Below are 14,702 nucleotides of genomic sequence, written 5' to 3' on the forward strand. Positions count from 1 at the left end.
TATCCAGGAGACTCTAGCTCAAACTGGAAAGTTCAGCATACCTGTAACCACTTTCTGAAGCTTTCATACTGCTTATTCTTTTTAACAATGCTTACATTTCTTTTTCATCTTTGGAAAAAAAATTCATTAACACTGTATCTTAAAAGACCTGTCTCTTGAGCCTGGCCCAAGAATAAAGCACGAGTGTCAGTACCTGAGCAAATGTTCAACTACCCACCCCTTCCCTAACACAGCAACAGTCAACCGATAACAAGTTAAGGTTAACATGGATTAGGGGAGGGATGGGTGGGTGGGTGGGTGCAAAAACAACAACATAGCCAACATTAATAAAACCTGTACATTTAATTACAAATACCCGGTAGCTCTGTTGACCAAATTTTACAATTTTGCACAAACTATTTTCTTGATGTATCAAAAGAATAAGGATCTATTGATGCAGTTCTTTGTGGTATGATATCCACCAACTGAAGTCTTGTCTGTTTTGTTTCAAGATCTTGGAGAACATTTGCCCATGAGGCAACTTTTTCCTTTGTTCTTGCCAGTAGTTCCTCTTTTTGTACCAACTCAGCTCTCATTTTGTCTACTTCCTGGAAAGCATGATACAGAATAAATAGAGACATTTCAAAAGAAGTGACATATCATCAGTCACTCTTTTCATACCACAGAGGGGGGAAGAGTTATGCAAACAATTTAAATCTCATTGTCTGACGGAGACTTGAAGCAAGAAATTGAAGTATTGAGATACCATAAACTGCTGTATATGTGAGGCCCCCCAGGATATAAGTCCCCTTCTAGCTTTTCTTGTTTTGAGAGATAGGAACTCTGTGCTACTTCAACAGTAAATTTTAAAAATTACTTTGAAGCTTATACAAGTGTTTTCAATAGAGGTACAAGAATGGGGTCACATTTTCTGGCTTTGAGGGGCGAGAAAATTCTGGTTCAAAGGAATTTAAGATGGGAAAACTTGTAGTTAAAAAGTTGTTATATTTTGTGCTGTTTAAAATGCATTACAGAGAGATAGGTTGGGGTTTTTATTTTGAGAAGCAAAAATTGACCCCCACCCCGCCCCCAGAGATTCTCCTCACACAATGAACATCTCAAGACAGAACTCATTTACAGAAATAATTTGGATATATCAACAAAGCTGAAATGGTAAATTGGCCACTGTAACGATAACAAAAGCTGACGTTTCGAGCATTAGCCCTTCGTCGGAGCGAATAAAGGAATTGTGGGTTGTGTGTGCTTTTAAAGGCAGAAAATGGAGCTACGTTATTGGTGGGAACATGGCAACGAGAAAAACAAGAATAAATTAGTGGAATGAAAAGCGTTCGTTGATCCATGTAGGATTTAGACTGCTGGTTTGAAAGATGAGCTTTTGTTCAAGATTTTTACAGCTTTCCGTGCTACCTAAGTGTAAGGAAAGACCACAGATTGCCATATGTTGCTTACAATGATTAGGTAGATTAAAATGTCTTTTCATTTACAGAAAAGCAGCGGGTAAAAAGAGTAATACTCTGCCATGCTTACATCTTGTGTGACTTCTCGGGGATGATGTACACGGCTGTACATTTGCTTCTTAAGGAAATCAGCCTCCACAGCTTTTGAAGCATCGAGGAACTTTGTAATGCTAGTTTCAATGCCTAGAGTAAGAATAAAAAACAAAACAATGCTTAGTTTGCAATAAAACTTAGACACAAGAGCTTTTCTAACCACAAAATAAATGCTATAAATACTAAAATTTTTCACAAATATTGAAAATAATAGAAACAGAGGAAAATTTGGAGTTAAAGTCTCTTTATGTCTAGCAGCCACACAGGTTTTTGAAAACACTCCGTATCGAGCAGTCAGAAATTTTAACAGAATTACTGTGGTTTTTTTTGTATAATTTTCTGCCTCGTAGTTTTTCTTTAATCACTTGGCATTTCTAAACAACATCAAATACTTTCATTATGTTTGCATGAGTTATTGCGTTGGAATACGGTAAACATTTTTGTTAATCTGGGAACCCCCTTGGAATTACGGGATAAAAACGCAGAAATTTTGGCAAAATAGATTAGACAGGTTAAAGGAAACAAGATAACAAAGAAACAAAAATGGATATTGAGGTGAAATACAGTTAAATGAAATATGAATTAGCCAATTCAGATTTTTTAAGTCGAGAATTTTGTTTAATTTGCAGTTTGCCTAAATTTGAAGTTACCGATTCAACAAATTTTTCTCACTTTCTCAGGATCAGATTGTGTTTTTATTTAATTGTTTGGCGATAAATGTTATTATGGCTGCGGTGAAAATGGCAGCCCAAACATCGTGCATTGCTGTCAGACACGGCGAATTTGATTGTGACTAAAACACGATCGATTTGCTTGCGGATTTAGTACAAGATTTATCTAACCTCGACACCCTAGTTGATTTATCTAGCCACCGACACACTGTCAATTTGAGATTATGGGAGTTTAAATTTGAAATAAATCTCACCGCTTTTGTTGATATTTGTCTTGTCCCCTTCCTTCTCTACGTTATCGGTGACAAGAAGAAGTGACACACAAGCCTGAAAGACAATTTAATGGCTCAACAAACATTTCCAAGAAAACAACTTTGGAAAGCCACAGTTCCTTAAGGTTTCACCTGAAGTGAAGATTCCAGAGTACTGACAAGATCTTCTTTGTGAGCAGCCATCTTGAATTTCACTAGTTCCCAGGCCTTTTGTGTTGACCAGAAAAGAGGCAACCAAATCCTCCCTTCCCCGCGCAAGGTAGTTTTGATCATTTCTGTACCCTCCCCTCGTAGGCTGAAGAATCAATTGATATTTATCTTCTGCCTCTAGGGTTGTGTCAGAAAGCCAATTTTCATCCACCTTTTGCAAGAACTTTTTTGTGCTGTGTAACTTGCAGTTTTAAGAATGACTGTTTTGTTCAAACAAGTGCCACATTTGAGATGGTATCAAACATTTACTGTCACCTCCACATTTTGCCAGCTCAGCCTGAAAAACTGTTAGGTCCACCTCTTTAGTACACATTCAAGACCTACTCAATTCATAGATAGGTTCTTTTCTGTAGTTGTTGTTTTTAGTTATTTAAATTTACAATTTATATGATTTTTCAGTACACTAGAATTGCTCACTGAGCATGTCAGCAGTTTAGCAACTCAGTGTTGATTTAAAAACAATGTAAAATGCAGACCGTTGGCAATTTCTAAAGACCCTTTCTCTGCTTAAAAAAAAAAGAGAGCTTTGAGAACCTCAGAAATGGCCATTCAGACATTTTTAAACTAAACTTAGAGATACACTGTTCTGACGGGGTTAGCATCATGAACAATGAATAGAAAAGTTCACATTTACACCCCATCCAGGAAAAATGTGTTGTGCTCTTGGTGGGGCACTTAATACTTACAGAACTTCTCTCCCCCTAGGGATGTAAATGGGTACTAGATAAACTCTTGATTCCCATGAGTGATTAAGACAGAATTTCTCCTCACAAAAATCAGAACTTCTGGCAGAAAAGTGATGAATAAAGAAAATTATCAAGTAGGGGATTAATAGTTGATCCACTACCAAATTCACTGAACTAACATCACGAGGATTGTATGAAAGACAGTAAGAAGAATTACTTGTAGGACCTGAGGGAACCTGATACAACGATTGGGGTATGCCGTTATTCACTGCCATCCCCAATCAAGGGAAGCAGAGCCCCTGAGTACATCATGCTCACCTAAAACAGGTATTGGCAACTGTACAACAGTCTCTTGGGTACACTTTACCACTTGAGACCCATCACTAGAAAACCCCAAAACAATAACAACATCCTCTATCAACAGCACACTCTAACAGCTGATTTCAAAGTAGCTGATAGGCTTTCAGTCCTTTCAACAAAGATTTCTCTTTCATTGTTCACCAGAAATATTATGTTTGCCTATGGGTGTTCCAAAAATGTAAGTTACTAAATGTGTGTTCAACTCAAGCAAGGGAAATCAATAATAAACTACTGGCACGTATCTGTTAGAGTCTGTGATTTTGGTTCAAACCTTACCGTAGTACACAGTCTAGCGTCTATATACTGTTAAAACAGAGAAGTACCGATGAATATAAGGAAAGATTTACCTATAAATCACTACAGGAGTTAACCTAGCATTATCTGATAGCATGCCCACCTCACCAATTTGGTTCAAAAACTCTCACGAGTCTCCTAGAATTCTGGTGTCACTCCCACAAAAGTATAGCTACAATTATTATTAGTGACAAAAGTTTAGATGAAGAGTACAGAACACTCCAGCTATTTTATTTCAAAAACATCAATCCAATTTTATTAGCATATCAAATGCATTTGACAAACTTCACATCAGTGGATCATAAGATCTGTGGTCCCTCAATGTAAATGAAAACCCTAACATGATAAATTACAGAGGTCAAAAGATGAATTTTTTTTGCTGCAGTTATTTTTCTGGAGTCTTTTCTGGAGCCTCTTTGTTGTCCTTTCTGGTCAGCTTGTAAAGTCCATAGATTCCAAACAAAGTTCCATAGACTGCAAATACCAACTGCATAAACAAAGAAAATACATGTAAAATAATTCTGCAGATCTTTGAAAAAAAAAAACAAAGCAAAACAAACTTATTTACCTAAGGATGTAATATATTTGGGTTGAAAATTGTGGATTTCTAAACAGCTGTCTCTGATTTCTGGTCAGCATTTTATTTCATCAATGTTTTATGTCTTCAGAGTATTCTTTATGAATGAACATCATGTCCAACATGCCAGTTAACTGATATTAACTCCAGACTTATGCTTTTATTGGTAGTTAAGGGTTTACTAAGCACAATGGGCAGTGATTTCATTAATAGTTGGTAAAAAATGTGTGGTTTAGGACAGCATGTGTATAGTTTCAAAGACCTGGGAGAGGTCTCTTGTTCCCAGTGAAGTCTGGGCTCCCTTGGAAAATTTTGAAAGTTAAGACTATTGCAGTTTCATTTTCTTCCATTTTGAGGTCTAATTCAACTTGTGTTGCTCTGTTGTTCAAGGATGCCAACAAATTTTAGGAGAATTACACATGTGAGGAGTACAATGACAAATTAGCACATAGCTACTGGGTAGATCTACTTTTCACACAGCTGCTAATGAAGTCCTGAAAAGAGGGTCCCCTATTCTTTTAACGTAAAGCATGATTGAGTGATTTTTTTTTCACATGAATTGTGAATCATGATTTGATTTTTTCTCTTTACTCGTGAATCATGATTGAAGATCATGAGATCTTTTCATGCCCATGTGAACTAAGTTTTTTAAATAAATGTGACTCATGAAACAAGAGCTGAATTAAACATGATTCCAGAACCAATTTTGTTTTGCATGACAATTCCCAACTTTTTAATGGTTATAAAAATGTTTGTATGTTCTCGAACAGCTGTAGTTAGGTTTTGACCAGAGTTTTGACATGGGTTTTGACAGGACACGGACTTCATATGGATCAACAATTCATGACTTTGGTTTTTTAGTTTCATGTAAAACATGATTGTCTCAAATTTCATATAAACTTTAGAGAATTTTGGATTTCATTTGTGATGCATGAAATGGCAAAACATTTTTACGTGGCTGAGATTTACAAAGAGCTATAGGGGACCCTCTGAAAAGGAAAATCAGAGTCCTGTATCACTGCATTTATTTTACTTACTCATCACAAAGCATAATAAAGTCAATTGTATTTCTGATATTCTTCTAATAATTTGGTTATTAGCAATTTCTTTAAAAATATATTTGATGTCAGCCATACATACATGATTACTAAGATAGTTGTAGTGTACCAGTAAGTGTTCAAAGCAATTTCCAATTTGACTTTGCCCCTTACCACAGAACCAAGACTGGACATATGTACATGTAAATGTATATCCCCCAGAGATCTTTCATAGAGTTTGAATTATGCATAATAATCAAGATAATCATATCACGTCATAAAATAACCAAACTAAACCAGCTTTTGACTTAAATAAGCACAACTATCATTGTAGAAATTATTTAAAATAAGGATCAGTTAAAGATACAAAACTTATCAGTTTGTGATTAAAAGAAATTTAGCACTGATGGCCAACAGCATTTGAGAAGCAGATTGCATTTTTTCTTTAACTTTACCAGCCAAACCCATGCAAAACATTAGGAGGGCAGATGGCAAGTTTGTGATTCAAGAGCCAAATGAAGTGACTCCCAATCACAGCCCATTTGTTTGAAGGCCAATCGGCACTAACCCAAGGTTTTTACTTTAATTCAGGTTCTTTATTCCTTTGTTCAAAAACCTTTTGGGATGATTTTCTCTATTCTATTTAGAGCATCCAATAATCACATTATAGACAAAAAGAATTATACCCATTTTTCTTTTAATGCTTTCAGATCTGAAATCTTATTTCACACTAACTCTGGGATATTTTAACCCAGCTCTGAAAAACCCAGTTCTGGGCAGTAGCAGGAGCAAGATTTCCATATAACCCCATACATTAATTATGCACAGAGTGTTGCAAAGAAACCTTTATATTTAGTTTTTATGAAATGGACTGCAAAGGAATGGAAATCTTTCTGTAGCAGGAAAATAGCATAAAGAACAAAACAAAACAGAAAAATGTAGTACATAACAGCTTCTCAGTTGAATAAAAAGTAACTCAGACATAGTCAAGCCAGAGAATTCAGTGTGGTAGCCCAGGAATCCTCCAACGAACATCCAGCCCTAAAATCCAGTAAATTAAGAGAAAGTCCAGTCCATTGTTTTCATAAAATCGCCATGGTTTTACCAGGTACAATTGTGTAAACCTCTCGCCCTAACAAAATTATGTAATTGTAGGTTTCTGATATTGTTCATATGATTTCAGATAAAGAGTTGAGCATTTGCGTTTTTCATCCAATTTGACAATATTTTCGCGATCAAAAACTCTAAGGCGATGCTACATTGTGCGATTCCTGTGGGTTCCACGCTCCGCAAAATGCATCTTAATCAATAATCAATATATGCAATATCACAGGGCGAGAATGTTCCGAAAATTATGAAAGCTTTGAAAAAAAATTACTTATCTAAATACTAACATTGCGTCGACCATCAATAGTGTAGCTGTTAAAGTAGACTTGCCATCCCTTGAGACCAAGTTCTTCTGCCGTAGGATGGTCACCAGCTTGACGTACCAAACGCCTCGTCAACGGAACACGCAAACTCCTCCATAGAACGCTGCTCATTGTAGTCTGCCCCAACTAGCAAAACGAAAAACAATATTCTACCACACGGAAACTTTTTTCTTCAAATATAACTATGAAACCGTCGTTTTCTGTGATATAGTAAAGTACCTTTAGCTCCAACACTTCGCAGATCTAATCTAATATGGCGGACTGAAAAGGGCCGTTAATTAAAACCGCTGACCAGACTGGTGATAACCGACGGCGCTGACTGTTACATGAATTTAATTTTTTTAATTTTTTTCATTCTTATATTTCAGGAACCCATTACTAATGGATAATGGATTAATGGACTCCTGTATATTTCTTATTGTTGTATTTCTTTCGTTTTCTTTCATGACAATAGGGGTCGAAAATACAGCCGAAAATACAGCCGAAAATACATTGATCGAGAAAATAGAGTGGGGGCAGGATCGGTCGCAGGCCAAATTATTCGATGGAAATTGTTCTTTTCTTTTTCCATGTTATCTTGAAATAAATTAACTGGTTAGAATTAGAAGAAAGCGACTTTTTTTTTCTGAAGGAACTATACTTTCCTAAATTTCAATTAAACTACCTGCTAAAATTCAACTGAATAGCGATCAGAAAGGAAAAAAACTCCGATTTCCGCTGACATTTTCGAGTTCCCAGTGTACCTTTGGCTCACTCGAGCTCGCGTAACGCCTTCGCCATTATCTCAAGTAACGGTCCCCTCCTCCAGCAGAAACTGAAGTGGTTATTATTAGACTGATAGTGACGACATACGAAACTTTCATTACGTGACCCAGACTGAATGGAACATGGACCCATATGGAGCTTCAAGGCCAATGAATGGAAATAATTTCTGCTGGGAAATTTTGTTTTTCAATTATTCCTGCGGTATCTAGGATAGTTTGATTGGTAAAATCTTCAGTTTTCCTCAAAACAGTCACTTTGAGAAAACAGAAAGGTTATCCAGCCGGTCGAATATCAGACGCATTTGGCACGCTACGCTTTCCTTGTAATACGATTGGCAAGCGTAGGAGTTGAGAACAACTTTGAGCGATAAAATTCCATTTGCTTGCTGTTATTATTGCAACGTACACCATTGACACTTTCATTTTTCCATGACTGAATTACGATGTATCTAGCTTTGTTCTGTCCACCGAAATCGTTTCTTACACAGGAAAAGTTAGTAGATGGGCGAGTTAGTTATTTTTTTCAATCCCAAACTGAGCATAGTATTCGTTGACAAGTACATTAAAATGTGATTAGTTGACATTTTACTAACAACCCATTAACCTAGAAAAAATAGATTCCCTTTTGAGGAACCGACAAAACACATAGATAACCAACACAGGCGGGTCTTGAATTCATTTCTATCTCCCTTCGCCACCAAAAGGTGTATCTGGCCTTCAACTGCCGAGAAAAGAAATTCCTCTCCTCTAAAGGGCTGATTCATAATACAATCACAATGTCTTCGAGAGCCGCCAAATCGAAAAAGGGTGCGTCTAAAAAGAAAGTGCAGCGTGCGACATCCAATGTTTTCGCAATGTTCGACCAAACGCAGATTCACGAGTTCAAAGAGGCATTCAACGTGATTGATCAGGACAGAGATGGAATCATCAGCGCCAAAGACCTGACGGATATGTTTAATTCCCTGGGAAGGCCTCAAAAGGAAGACTACATCGAAGACATGCTAGGCGAAGCTACGGGGGCCGTCAATTTTACGATGTTCATGACGCTGTTCTCGGAGAACATGCATGGGACCGATCCGGAAGACATGATCAAGAGTGCGTTTACTACCTTTGATCCAAATGGCAGTGGAATCATTAATGAGGACAGGATGCGACCACTGTTAATGAAACTTGGGGACAGGTTAGTTGTTCAGTGATAACGCTGTTATCACTTTCTCGTTATTTCTTGATTCCCTGCAAGCGGTTTGCTGCAGATTTTTTACATGCGAACCACACGTAGGATGCAAATCCTTACAGGATTTGTACAAGAGGGACGGGGGCGGCAGAGATGTTTGGGGAGTCAGACACAGCTCTAACATAAGAACAGCTTTGATGAGAAGTTTAAGGTTGGGGTCATGGTTCATACCACATGCAGGAATCAGTGAAAAAATAACAACTGCTCTGTTTTGTATGGTTACGATTGGGCAATGAGCTGAGCCATTTCTAAATTTTTTCTAAGAATTGTAATTTAGCACCTCCAGGACAACATAACATTTCTAGATTGTGATTTGTTGAAAAAAAGGAGAAATAAACAGGAAGATTGGCTTTGGCATTATTGACAGTTATGAGGGTCAGGTACTTTTTAAAAGTGGAATTTTAAACAGCCACGACTTATTCAGAATAACTAAACGCAGAATGTAACATGTTTTCTTCGGTTGATTTCATGGCCTGTTTGGTTTACTTCGGAACATCGTAAGGTCTGTGTAGAGAGTCCCTGTTCGAATCATAATTTTGCTTGGAAGAGCGCAAGCAACGTATTTGAACACAGATTTTGTCGGGCAGTGCGTTTACAAATCAAACATACCAGAATACTTAAGGAGATAGATATCGCAAAACATCTAATTAGTTAAAGCTAAATGAAATTCAAGATTAAATATACCTTTAAACAAAGTCTTGATTCATCGAAGTCAAATCCATCTCCCACAAAAGACTTTTACTCTTATTGGAGTACGTACTTCACGTTTCGAGCCAATTCAGACATAAACAGTGGCGGATCCGGGGGGAGGGTCCGGGGGGTTCGTACCCCCACCTATCAGACCTGACGCTTACAACTTTGAGACTGAAATTCTTGCATCCGCAGGATCACATATCACTTTTTAACTGCCTGATTTTTTTAATTAAAGAATCCAAGTAAACGGTAGGCGGCCAAGGAATTATATCGTGCAACCGCGACTGGTGGGAGGGGGTGTGGGGGGTGTGGGGAGAAGTAAATTTCCGTCAAAAGAGTCCAAAAGTCCTTTCTGAACCAAAGTTTGGACCCCCCCAATCAAAAATTCCTGGATCCGCCCCTGATAAATGACACTAAATTAATTACAAAGAGGTCAACTAAAAGTCAAGTCAATTTGCTTTCCATTCTTTTAAAAACATATGTGTTTATTGTAACTGAGAATACGAGTCTAGTTGTTATCATTCTTTCATTGTGCTTGAAATGTTAAATGCCACGATGATAAACGGTCGGATTTACATTTCAAAGATCACAGATGTTATTCTTGTGGTTATGCAAATGCCACAAGTATGCATAGCTTTGCCCAGATCACCCAAACGCTCGGCCAAAGCTGGCAAGAGGAGGTCAGGGTTACAGTAAGATTATCCTCTTCATAATTCTGCTGTTTGTTTTTTAATACATTTTAGGTTTACAGAAGAAGAATGCGATGAAATGTTTACTCATGCAAATGTTGATGACGACGGGAATTTTAATTACAACGAATTCACCAAGATTATAAAACATGGTGAAAAAGACGATTAGGTGTGTAACTGAGGACTTTCTGATCGAGAAAAGTCTAAGTAATCATTTGTCTTACATTTCTGTTAGTTCTGATGAGGCTCACACGGAAATAAGGTTTAAAATTTTTCTTTGTTTTCTTTTTTTTCTTTTCATTTCTTAAGAATATCAGAAATCATTTAATGTTCAGCCAAGAGTGATTGAAGATTAGGATGTCTTTTTTAAATAAGGCTTATAAAATGATGAGATGATGAAATGCAAAAAATTTTGTTGCGGAATAAAGATTGTCTGAGTTGCTTTGACCAAAATTGTGTAAAAAGTTAACACACTAGCTGATCTGTTGAATCTATGGGCCAGATAACTGGAAATAAATGCCTGCATGAGAGTCAGTTTTACATGAAATCACACAAGCCAAAAGATAATGAAGAATTTTCGAATATAGTGCCTTTTGGAAATAGTTATATCTAGAAAAAGAATATTGCTGCCAGACCAGGAATACTTCGTTTAGGTTCTGATCGTAAGATTGGCAGCTTGAATCCTAAACACTTACCTCCATATGTCACGGAAGAAAAGATTTCGCTAGTTAGTCTGCAGAATATTCATTTTGATGCTTGAAAAGGTCACAGACTACAGAAGGTGTTGGCAATAACTCAACCGGAACTAAATGGCATGAAAGATTACAGAAACCGTCATAACTGGATGATTCAGTGCGCAGAAAGATGTTTACGGTTCCGATCAAATTTTCCAAGATTTCGTCCAGAAAATTAACTTTTTCGAGAATATTGCCAGTACAATTAGGTTTCCTTCAAGAAAATGTTCCGAAGTTGGAGAATTGTCCTTGAACAATATGACAGATATTCAAGGGGTTGATAACATACATAACAGGCGTTAAAGCGCTAAATGAGAAATCTGCGTCATTGTCAGCCTTAACTTTTGGGTCCAAAGTAAAAAGCACTATATCCTCACACAAATTATTGTCCCCTGTGATCACCGTTTGTTTAAATTTGGAAATTTCGGCGAAATATTACGATATATTGTAGCCGCGATTTCGTGAGAGAAGTATTTGATGGACAGATTGAAATCGATGTTGGTTACCTAATAAGGTCAAGGGTATTGTAATAGGTTCACAAAAGCGCGGTTTGCGACCGGCGTTTTAAAAATCTGTAAACACTTCCCAACGAGAGACTAATTGCAGCGGAGTGGCTAAACAACTTTTTGTGTAGTGTGTAAAAGCTTTCGTGGAAAAGCGCAACCATATCGAGCTAAAATGTCCACTAAAACGAAATCTAAAAAGGCCGGCACAAAGAAGAAGGCTCAGAGAGCAACATCCAACGTGTTTGCCATGTTCGATCAGCAGCAGATTCAGGAGTTTAAAGAAGCGTTCAGCATGATCGACCAGGATCGCGATGGATTCATCAAAGACACCGATCTGAAGGATATGTTTAACTCGCTGGGAAAGGAAGAATCTAACGACTACATCGACGACATGTTAGGCGAAGCGTCCGGGCCTTTGAATTTCACCATGTTCCTGACGCTCATGGGCGAGAAACTGAATGGTACAGACCCTGAGGATATGATCCGAAATGCATTCGCCTCGTTTGATTTTGAAGGCAAGGGCGTACTGAACGAGGAAAAGCTCCGACCCTTGTTAATGGGAATGGGAGACAGGTAAGATTAGAAAGTGAACTATCAAATTCTCTCTAGCACTTAACCCTGACAGATTACGCAGACAAAAAGTCGGGAGGGAAGAGGCTTTCGCGGTACAAGTAGGAAGCACTTTGTTATCTTGGGTATATTAGGCTTGTCTACGATCAGATATCCCTTCTTGTAGTGAATTTCGTCCCATTTAACACCTGAATCAGGAATTCGAATCTAGAGGCGAGGTATCTATATGCTGCTGTTTGTCTACGATTTTTCAGCTATTATAACACCCTATGTTGAAAGAGTGACGATTTCTCCAGTTAAATCAATAACAAAAGGCCAGAATTCCGAAAAATTACTCTCACGAAAAGTGGTTGGTACCAGTCCGTTTTACTTGTCCCCTGTTAGCTCACTGATACAGTGGACTCTAGTTCTTAAGCAGTTGAAAGCCAGGATAGATACAGTTCTTTATCTTAAAACCTTAAAATTATAGAACCCAGAAATCAAGGCCTTCTTCGAGAAGCGAGCACGCACGATTCTTGAACACGCACGATTCCACGCCAACACGCGCGTTAACTCCTCTCAAGTTCGCCGAGTCGAAGTTAGATTTGCTGAGGAGCTATCAGTCCATCGACGTCAACCCTAACACTAACAACATTTAGGAAGAGCAAACTCGATAGCGGTATTTAGCGAAAATAAAATATGACAGCCGCGTAGACTGAAGTTGTTGAATTAAGGGTTTTTTTATGCGGGCAGCGACTGTAAAATTGGTCTGAGATAAGAATTATTTAGCCAGGACAGAGTTTCTCCTCATTCATTATCTATAGCTAGAGCTAACGCTGAAAGTCTTCAGACTGCAACAGGGCAAGATATATTTTGTAATAGAATGAAACGGAAAATTGCATAGGCCTTAAACAAAAGCTGATGCGATTTATTTGAAAGTTCAAATCTAACTAATAAATTCGCAAGCCCGGCGGGAGCTAAAGACATTTTCGTGCGAACAGTGGTGTACAGCAGGAAGAGAGACCCGTTTACCAAAAATTCTGCCCTGATTAAAGTAAACGCAAAAAATACGAGTTAATCGCATAATCTGCGGTGGAAAACAAAAATTTCAAGCGTTATAGGCAAGGTGAATAACAATAGGTAACGCCTCGGGGAAACTGCCGATGATAAAATTAAGTGGCTTGCCGGTTTCGGGTGGTTGATTTGTTATGTTGTCAAGTTAAACGAAATCCGTTTAGCTCAGTGACAAAATTCTTCCTTTTTGCGTCTAGAAGAGCCAGGGTATTGCATTTTGTGTTGCTATTTTTTGCTAACCTTCATCGCAACTGTAGATTTTTCGACAGACAACTCGCAAACAAAGATTACATTCTCGGCAAGATGTCTCAGCATGACAGTAAATGTATTTAACCTCGCGGGGGTTTTATGTTTTGGCAGAAAAAATGATAGGAAAAGCTCAGGGTTAAAGGATTTTTTTGCGAGATATAAGTGAGTTGTTTGTTAAGCTGTGTAATTAAGATTAACTAGAAAACGAATGTATCGAATGTATATTATGTATACCAAATTCGTCTACAGGCATGGACATTTGTAAACAACTGCGTCGTAACACGGTCTGACACATGGCGTTAATTTGATAACTTTCTGTCAGCATGTGGACGATTTAATCGGGTTGCGGATCATTTAATGAAAATTATAAGAAAGAAAATAGTTGGTATCGTGTCTGGGATATACATAAGCATCACTATGCTCGTTTCATTTCTGTTAAGTTCAGTATCCCATGATCTCCTTTGGAAAACGAGAGTTTTCCTAAAATGTTTATACTTTTCTTCTCCTTCTCTCAGAATTAGTCACACAAATCATCTCACTCACACAAAAGGTCACAGAAAGTTAAACTGTATATACTGCTTTGACAATCGGGAATTTCGTCCTTAGGGTTTCTTCCCTGAAAGGAAAATGAAAAGAAAAAGAAAACGTCGCTCACGTTGCGTTACTGATCCGTGACTATCACACTTTGCTTTAGGTTCACTGACGATGAATGCGATGAGATGTTCCGCCTAGCGAACGCTGACGACGATGGAAACTTCAACTATCTGGACCTTGTTAAAACAATTAAACATGGCGCAAAGGATGACTAAACACGGATAACGAACGATGAAATATAGTGCATCAACAACAGTTCTCTGCACTCGGAAATATGTTCTAAACTATTATTGTTTTGTCGTACAAGTTAAACTGTTATTTCTTAGCCTGTTATTGTAGCCGAAAATCGACTCGGAAAGGAAAAGTTTAGTTAGAGTGTTAAACTTGTGTTTAAGATAGGAAAGAATAAAAATGTCTTGGTAGCTAATACATCTGTTGTCCCATAAATATTTCGACTGAATGGGGATTACTTAATTAAGCAATCGTGCTAGTAGACTGGGCCTTGGCGTCAACGCACGCCATTGACGAC

General features: G+C 37.8%; 4 protein-coding genes across 4 annotated transcripts; 2 read left to right on the top strand and 2 right to left on the bottom strand.

Moving 5' to 3' along the window:
- Window positions 1-323: 323 nt before the first annotated feature.
- Window positions 324-4,108, bottom strand: LOC111320957 (mediator of RNA polymerase II transcription subunit 28). The gene is made up of 4 exons (XM_022923706.2): window positions 2,626-4,108; window positions 2,476-2,548; window positions 1,528-1,640; window positions 324-587 (listed from the first exon to the last, which is right to left on the bottom strand). Exons 1-4 carry the CDS (start codon window positions 2,764-2,766, stop codon window positions 396-398), a joined length of 519 nt encoding a protein of 172 aa, XP_022779441.2. The 5' UTR covers window positions 2,767-4,108; the 3' UTR covers window positions 324-395.
- A 148-nt stretch (window positions 4,109-4,256) lies between these two features.
- LOC111320934 (uncharacterized) lies at window positions 4,257-7,407 on the bottom strand. The gene is made up of 3 exons (XM_088763222.1): window positions 7,307-7,407; window positions 7,052-7,213; window positions 4,257-4,530 (listed from the first exon to the last, which is right to left on the bottom strand). The coding sequence occupies exons 2-3, from the start codon at window positions 7,196-7,198 to the stop codon at window positions 4,429-4,431; spliced, it is 249 nt and encodes an 82-aa protein (XP_088619348.1). The 5' UTR covers window positions 7,199-7,213; window positions 7,307-7,407; the 3' UTR covers window positions 4,257-4,428.
- Window positions 7,408-8,474: 1,067 nt separating this feature from the next.
- Window positions 8,475-10,920, top strand: LOC111320931 (myosin regulatory light polypeptide 9). The gene is made up of 2 exons (XM_022923678.2): window positions 8,475-9,031; window positions 10,522-10,920. Exons 1-2 carry the CDS (start codon window positions 8,628-8,630, stop codon window positions 10,634-10,636), a joined length of 519 nt encoding a protein of 172 aa, XP_022779413.2. The 5' UTR covers window positions 8,475-8,627; the 3' UTR covers window positions 10,637-10,920.
- Window positions 10,921-11,761: 841 nt separating this feature from the next.
- Window positions 11,762-14,602, top strand: LOC111320933 (myosin regulatory light chain 12A). The gene is made up of 2 exons (XM_022923679.2): window positions 11,762-12,280; window positions 14,274-14,602. Exons 1-2 carry the CDS (start codon window positions 11,880-11,882, stop codon window positions 14,386-14,388), a joined length of 516 nt encoding a protein of 171 aa, XP_022779414.2. The 5' UTR covers window positions 11,762-11,879; the 3' UTR covers window positions 14,389-14,602.
- Window positions 14,603-14,702: the final 100 nt, after the last annotated feature.

The sequence above is a fragment of the Stylophora pistillata genome, chromosome 1 (genome assembly GCF_964205215.1).
Source record: "Stylophora pistillata chromosome 1, jaStyPist1.2, whole genome shotgun sequence".
NCBI classification, from domain to species: Eukaryota; Metazoa; Cnidaria; class Anthozoa; order Scleractinia; family Pocilloporidae; genus Stylophora; species Stylophora pistillata.